Source organism: Microtus ochrogaster, unplaced genomic scaffold, assembly GCF_000317375.1.
Source record: "Microtus ochrogaster isolate Prairie Vole_2 unplaced genomic scaffold, MicOch1.0 UNK10, whole genome shotgun sequence".
In the NCBI taxonomy this organism is placed as follows: Eukaryota; Metazoa; Chordata; class Mammalia; order Rodentia; family Cricetidae; genus Microtus; species Microtus ochrogaster.
Genome location: NW_004949108.1, coordinates 7,680,603 through 7,688,582, shown reverse-complemented (window position 1 = coordinate 7,688,582; position 7,980 = coordinate 7,680,603). Strand labels below are relative to the sequence as shown.

The following is a 7,980-nucleotide window of genomic DNA, read 5'->3' as shown; positions in this document are numbered from 1 at the left end:
CATAGTCAACATGTGGTTCAATGACTTGTGAAATAGATACATTGAAATCATATAGTCCCCTTTAGTGACACACTGCTTCTTATGGTGGTCATAGTCCCAGTCTCAATTTTAGAAACAGTTTTTCACCTTGAAAAACCACACACCCCTTAACCATTACTCCCAAGTATGAGTGTACATTTCAAAGAATTCATAATCTATTCAAGTGCAGCTGTAAAAGTTACTGGGAAATCTCGGTACTTGATTGATGTGAGATTGGCAGAGTTCTCAGCTGCTCATAATGGCTTGTAACATGCTGCCTTGCCGAGTACTGTTTTAATTCTGAACGCTCTTTCTGTCCATACGTCTTCTGCTCTCACCACACTGTTCACATACAGGATGGAATCTTCAAGATGAGCCTTTCTCCAGACGGGAGCCTCCTTGCAGCGATTCACTTCTCAGGGAAGCTGAGCATCTGGGCCATTCCATCCCTGAAGCAACAAGGTGTCTGGAGTCAAGATGAGCAGGTGTGTCCTCCGTTAGGGTCACTCTCGAGGGTGAGGTCTGAAAATAGTAATAGTAATTTCATTTTGTTGATGTTTTTCTGAACCACACAGCTATTATTTATCCTCATCTTTCGAAACCCACCCTAGTCTTAAGTCAAATTATCGTATCCCCTGATAAAGACAAGTCATGACTGAATGGTTCTCTGCATCTGTTCTCACTTGGAACGTGGCACACTCTACATACCAAGAGTTCTACCGAACTCTGTAATCCTCCTTAATGCTCAGCAAACATAGAGTGGAGATTGTAAAATTCTACCAAACCAGCTTTTAACAAGTCTTTAGATAGTTCAATGCTAAAGGCTTCCTTTTCTTTCTAAATCCTGGAGCCCCGCTCTGTATTCACTTAGGTCTGAGGGCAGTTGCCTTCTGTCCTTGCAGAACGATGGGGCATTTTTAATAGTTTAGTTTCTTGAGGTAGCTAATTAAGAATTAGATGAGTTTGTTCTTTAGAATCAGCTAGACTCAACCATTTTAATTTATATTAATAATGGAAATATAAATTAAAGATATAATATAATATAATATAATATAATATAATATAAAAGGGAAAAGTCAGATGTACTCATGGGGAGCCCTGTATTAGGACAGAATAAAGATTATTATTCTTTAAAATTTGTTTTACATGTGTTTATTTTATTTTATGTGTATGATAGTTTTTTTTTTTTTTACTGCATGTATGGATGTGTACTGTGTACATGCTATGAAACCATAGCTCGGTCGAGATTGCCCCTTAGAGGGCTCAGTGCATTAGCTGTGTGCCTTAGACATAACCTCCACTAGGTTGCCGTGAACTGGCTGCTGGTTGGAGTAGAGCTTAGTCAATTGACATTTACATCCTGTTGTTTCTGTTTCCTGAAGCCCAAGACAAAGTTTCTACTTTAAATTATTCAGAGAATCCCCCAAATGCAGCGTGTTTTCCTGGCTTTCTATATGTGGTAGTAAAGCTCAGCTTCTTTCATTTGCGAGGCTCATGCGTGCCCCGTATTTGGGAAATATCTTTTTAAATGGTGACATTTTAGACAGTGAGGGTACCTCAGCTTTTGTCTCCTTACATTATTTTCTTTCACTTATTAGAAATATTGACCAGCTCTTGAAGCACTCTTAATGTTCTATCTAGAATCTCAAGCATACAGTGCATGCACTATTAGTTTTGGAATTGAGTAGTGGGCTTTTGATGTCTGCTGACATTCCGAAGGGCCTCCTTTGCCTCTGTGCTCCTGATGGCATGTGCTCATCGCTGGTACGAGCGAACCCCATTATGATTAATTACTCTTCAATATTATTTATTATTTTCTTTTTAGAAATTGAAAATAGTTTTTTTCATACAATATCTTCTGGTTATAATTTTCTCTCCTCCAACTCCTCCCAGATTCTCCTTTAGTTTTAATAGTTCCACTATTAAATTTGCTTAAAAATCTTGAAATCTGGGATTGTGTAGGTGATTTATTTTTGTAACTTTAAATATGTAGTTAAGTAAAATAATGGAGCAGGAAATATGAATTTTCCAAAATGGAGATGTATATAGAAGAGATGACTTGAGCCTAAAAGTTTGTATCAACTAAGTGAGTCGTTAGACACAGCTGAACCGAGCATCTGTATGGCAGCAGGGGTGGGGGCTGCCGCCATGCCCATCTGTTAGATATTCACTCCTGTGGCTCCGACTGAGTACTTCCCACACCATCCTGAGGTTGAGCATGGTCTCCAGTCTGTGCTAATCACAGGCCTCCTTACTCTCATGGGTGTTGTGTCTGTTTACATATGTTTACGTGCCTTTCTTCTCCTGCATGTTGTATCTGTTATTAACAGTTTGCACTTTGAAATACATGCCAGTATTTTCTGCTTTGGTAAGAATGGTTCCAATTGAACACCTAAGTAAACCAGAAATAGTAGATCTTGTGTTCACAGTTGAAAACCAGGACCTGTTGCTATCACAGTGGGCTTTGTGTAAGCTGTAGTGTCTTTGTCTTTTGCTGAGGGAGCAGGGTTTAGCCACAGTTGCTAAGCCTTATCTTGCATCAGCTGTCGTCAACTGATGCTTACCATGTCCTCCCTTTGTATTCTAGTGTTTAGCTTGCAGAGAGGGATGCTACAGACACCCGCCTCACCTTTGAGGCTGCTGTTGGCTTTAGCTTAAAAAGAAATTTTGGTTTAAATTTGGAAACAATGAAATTATTTATTTATTTATTTTTATGAAAATCCTGCTGTCGAAATGCAAAGCTCTCCGCTTTCCTGTCGTCTTAGTGGTCAGTGTACACTTTGCTCCTGTGCTCATCTACCTGCTTCTGTGCAGTCCTTTTGACTGTGTGCTCTAGAGCGTCATTCTATCACAGACGCTTTGTGAGCTTCAGCTTTTCAGACATGTGGGATCCTTAGTGCGCTTGTCTCTGGAGAACTGCGGAGCATGTAGGGCCTGGGCACAATGCTCTGTCGCATTTACAGAATTCACTGAATGTTATGTGATGAACATTTGCTTTGTTCTAGTTTATGCACCAACTAAATAGTTAGGATAACATCTGGTTCTGTCTGTCTGACTGTGATGCCTGTTCTCTTTCCATGGTCTTATAGGAAAACACATATTTAAGAAAATGATGGAACTCATTATTAGAGCAGTGAATGCCAGGACACAGCATACTCCCACGTTCACACTGTCTTCATGCTCTTCCTTTAGGAGTAGTCTGTTATTTGAAAGGTTGGGTTCAAGTGTGTCAGGGTCAGAAATCCCTGATCACTCTTTCCTGGTTCTACTGCTTTACATCAGTTCGTTACTTGGTAATCTTAGAAAGCTCAGAGACAAGTTCTATTTCCTTGCACCTTGCAGATTGAACACCGGTTCCATCACTGCCCCTCAGATGGGCTTCATTATTGAAGAACTAGTTAGTGAAGACAGGGAGCAGAGTAAATAATTGATGAAGTCACTTTTTGGTAAACTCTTAGCTTTGTTGCAGGTTTCTAGAGGATTCAGCATTGATCACTTAGGAAAGGTGAAGGTGGTAATTTTTCTGTTGTTTGGACAACTGACTTTGTCAGAGTCTCACCTGTGTCCTGGGAAGTGGTGACACTAGCTTGTGTATTTTGCATTGGGACTTTAGCTTATGTGGTATTAAACCTGGTGTACTATAGTGAACATAAGGATTAGCTGTAACTGTTCCATTTTAACCACGGTAGCCCTAGCATAAAACCATGATGCTAAATCTGCTGAGCTCTGCAGTAAGAAACATGGTAGGTTCTAGTCTGGTCTCTTAAGATAGTCACAGTCTTGCCAGGACAACTATAAAGAAAAAAAAATTAAAGTAACATTTTAATATTAAAAAGAAAAGCTCAGGAAGAGTGATTTGTAACTGGAGTATTGGGGAGTAGTATTCTTGGAACTAAATTTGCACATTGCAGCTTGGGTTCTTACAGAGCAGTTGGACTTATAGCAAATCAGTTTAGCAAAAGTTCCCATTTTAATAGATGTAAAATAGTGCAAAAAGAAATTAATATGCTATCACTATGTGGTGAAATCAAGATTTCATTCATTTGTCAGAATTTTGACTGGCAGTGTTTCCATTTAGAAGTACAGACGTGTGTTTGAGCAAATGAAGTACTAGTGTATGAGACAATGTACTCGAGGAAGAGATTTCTCCTCGCAGCCCGTCTGGGTGACATGCGCTGATGTGCAGTTCATATTCAGACACTGAGTATGTGCAAATGCAGTAGCCACCAGGGAGGGCATAGTACTGTCATTTACCAGATAGATGAGCATGTGTATGCAAAGTCGCTGGACTTCCTTTGAAGAACCATTTCTCTGGTTCTGACAAATACTTGGACAGTTGGACTTTTCTTATTCTTCTGGCAGTCATCAAGTGAGCCTGGTCCAGCAGGCAGGGCAGAGCTTTGCCTCCCTCTTGGCTATGTTAGGAAAGGAATGGACAGCCCAATGAATGAATTGATATTCAATTATATGGCAGAATGTAATATAGCCGGGTTATAATTGTTGTCTGAGAAGAAAACATTGTTACTACTGCCCTGTACTTCTTTATAGTTCTTTACCAAAATTGTGGATTCAGCTCATTTGGGGCTTTCTTCATGCAATTTGCCGCTTTATTAGTTTTTATAATATACTTTGTGTGATTGAGTATTTTCTCTGTGAAGACTAATGATTAGAGATAGTTATGGGAGTGCCTATTCTAATTTACTTTGTATCCAGTTTTGAGTTGATTAAATACTTTGGCTTTCATTGTTAGTGTGAAAAATCCATCTGGCTGGAAATCTCTGTACTAAATTTGTTCATGTCTACAAGAGAGTAAAGTTGTTTCAATAATTTTTGTTTCATACATTTCCCATATGTTATGTTTATATCTTTACATCTTGTTTTTGGTCTTAATTTTTCTCTGAAGTTTTATTACTTTCCAACCTGTACATCTGTGTAGGTGTAGAAAGTGAGATAGAAGCTTATCATTTTCATTTTGATTGTATTTCTCTTTGATACAGAGTAGGTGTTAGACTAATTTTGTTAAATGATGAATCCATGAAGGACAAGTGGGAAGATGGGAGCTTGTGTGATTAATCTTGTTAGAGCCCACAGCTGTTTTCACAACTTCACTAAACTGTGGACTCTTGTGAGTCAGCACTATGCACATCTCACTCAAAGCTTTTCCTTGGTCTTTGCATATTAAACACTAATAAATATTTGTACAGTGAATACACACTTGAAATATTGCTCCTGTTCTGTGAGAGGCTGAGACTGATTCTAGTGGTTAAAAAAAAAATCAGGAAATAAAATCCTTAGATCTAAGAAAACATTGTTTTAGTTCATTCTGGCAGTTTAGCTGGTCTATAAACACAACATGACCATGTTCTTAGAAGACCATCTGTTTTGACCACTGCTGTACTGCAAAGGGCTGTGTATTTGCTTTTTACAGACACAAAGTAGAGAGAGATGGAGCAGAAAGGTAGATTCTTCACCTCTTTGGTGTGTGTACATAGGGCCACACAGACCTGGATAACAAAAGGTCAGTCTAAGAGAAAGGCACAACACATTTTGTTAATCAGTGACTTTCTCTTGCAAGGGAGGGAAAATGAGCTGTATTTGGAAAGAAAAAAAATATTGGTTTTCTGTTGTCTAACAGGTTCTGTAGGCAGATTCTGGAGAGCAGATCCTATTTATTTAGTTCTCTTTTTTGTTAGTACTTCCAGGACCTCATCCACCTCATCCTGAGGTCTTAGAGCAAGTCAGTTTCTCTGCTGACAAAACTGTGGGAGTGGAATAAGGGTCATGATTGATAACTGTCAGGACAGCCATGCAGAAATGTGATTAGACACAAAGGTTGTAATCTAGTAGTAACAGGCCACAGGCAAGGCCCGCAGGGACTCTCTGTCATCCTTTGTGGCCTTTCTGTCAGCATCCTCCACCACAGATGTGTGCAGTTAGACCCAGTGGCAAGAGAGTCATTATAGGTGTAGAACCTTGTAGGATGCATGGCTCTCTTTGGAGTAGGGGCCCTGATTTTCTGACCTCCTTATGGGAGAGGATTTCTGGTTCCTGTGACTCCCTTTTGGGGAGAGTAAGGGGCTGGGATAGAGCAGGAGAAGGTCAGAGACACATTGCTTTAGGTGTTTGTCAGTTCGAAGTCACCATTGTAAGGTGATGTACCTTGGGGTGTGGTGTTAATGTTCTGAGCTCCAACAGATACAAAAGAAGGGAAGCAAGGCTGTTCCTTAGACTGTGTCCCTGGAGTTCTAAGAGCAGGTGACCTGGGGTGTGCTTCCTTGTGGCTTGTGAGCACTGCCCTCGGCATATCCGTCTGCATAGATTACATGGTCCTAGTGTGAGGATATGCACATAGAATAAACAGCGGTGTGTCTCGCTTTCATTTGTTTTGGTTGTCTACTTTCTGACTTATCTTGTATGCATATTGAGGCACAGTTCCTGCCTGTGAGCACTAAGGGCAGTGACATTTGTTTCCCCTCACTGCTGTGCAGGGGAACAGAGAGCAAGGGCAAACTTCATTTCCACACTTTTTTTCAATTGTGAAAATTTCCTTGCCAGGCAGTGGTGGCGCACGCCTTTAATCCCAGCACTCAGGAGGCAGAGGCAGGCCTGGTCTACAAGAGCTAGTTCTAGGACAGGAACCAAAAGCTACGGAGAAACCCTGTCTCGAAAATCCAAAAAAAACCCAAAACAACAACAACAACAACAACAAAACCAAAACAACAATAACAACAACAACAACAACAACAACAACAAACAAAGAAAATTTCCTGGGTCTTGGGGAACTTCTTGTTTATTTTATATATTATATTGTTCTTTACTTTATATATTTATTTTACATGTTTGACTTAAAATAAATTCAGCGCAAATCTTTTTATTTAGCCGGGGCACGATGAGCTTAATCCTGATTGGAGGTCATCTCCTGAGAAGAGGAAGAAAATAAAAGGTGAGTGGGTGTAAGAATTATGTCTGTCACAGCTTTACACGTCCCCTTTTATCACTTACATATTCTTTAGATATAAAAAGCCTCTAGACTCTCCTGCGTCACCTTGGAATTACCACAGAATTATAGCAAGGCATGTGTTTTTTTTTTTAAGTTTTTCTTTGTTTGCTAGGTTTATAGGTTTTTCTCTCTAAATTTATATATACTTTTATATTTGAAATAATTTGTTTTGTAAAGTGAGCAAGATATACTATTAAGTGAAAGTAATTCTTAAATAGTAGATTGAAACTAAAGAAATGAGAGCTCCTTTGACTGTTTTGCTCTAGATATATGATCTTTTTCATGGGCTATTGAATTTGGTTTGCAAGTACTTTATTAATAACTTCAGTTTACAGTTTTCTCTTTTGTCCATCCTTACTGTGATTTGGTGTCAGGCCAATTCTGGCATGATGGGAGGCGTTTGCTGCTGTTCTTTTCCCCGAGACTTTAATAACATTCCCTCTTGTTTATCTGAGATCACTCTGAGTGCACATGCAAAAGCTTATAGCTATAAACTTTCATTTTAATAAAAACCACCTTTGCTGGATCTCAAAGATTCTAAGTTGTGCTTTTATTTTTATGTAATTCTAGGAATTTAAAAAATTTCCTTCCTTATTTCTTTAGTGGTGTGCTTATCCTTCAGGAATGCTCAGTCTGTGGATTTTGTGGTTTCTTTGGTTTCCCAGCTGTTGAAGTCTCCCTTACTATACCATGATTGAATAAGATGCAAGAGATGGTTTTATTTTAAGTTTTATAAACTTTTTATTTTTCTCTTCTTTTTTATTTTATTGTTTTAATTCATTTTACATTCCAACTACAGCTCACCCTCCTTCCTCTCCTCTTGTTCCCCTTCACTGTCTCTCTCCACCCCCCACCTACTCCTCAGAGAGGGTGAGGCCTCCCATGGGTAGTCAACAAAGCCTGGCTTTTCAAGTTGAAGCAGGACCAAACCCCTACCCCCTGTTTCAAGGCTGAGCAAGATA

General features: G+C 39.3%; 1 protein-coding gene across 3 annotated transcripts in view; it reads left to right on the top strand.

The window, feature by feature from the left end:
* Nbas (neuroblastoma amplified sequence) overlaps positions 1 to 7,980 on the top strand; it is a 313,151-nt gene that overhangs the window by 54,553 nt on the left and 250,618 nt on the right. For all 3 annotated transcript variants that reach the window (XM_026788959.1, XM_013353527.1, XM_005366539.3), the window contains exons 12-13: positions 375 to 503; positions 6,898 to 6,961. In XM_026788959.1, coding sequence (XP_026644760.1) covers positions 375 to 503; positions 6,898 to 6,961 — 193 coding nt within the window. The remainder of the gene's footprint in view (positions 1 to 374; positions 504 to 6,897; positions 6,962 to 7,980) is intronic.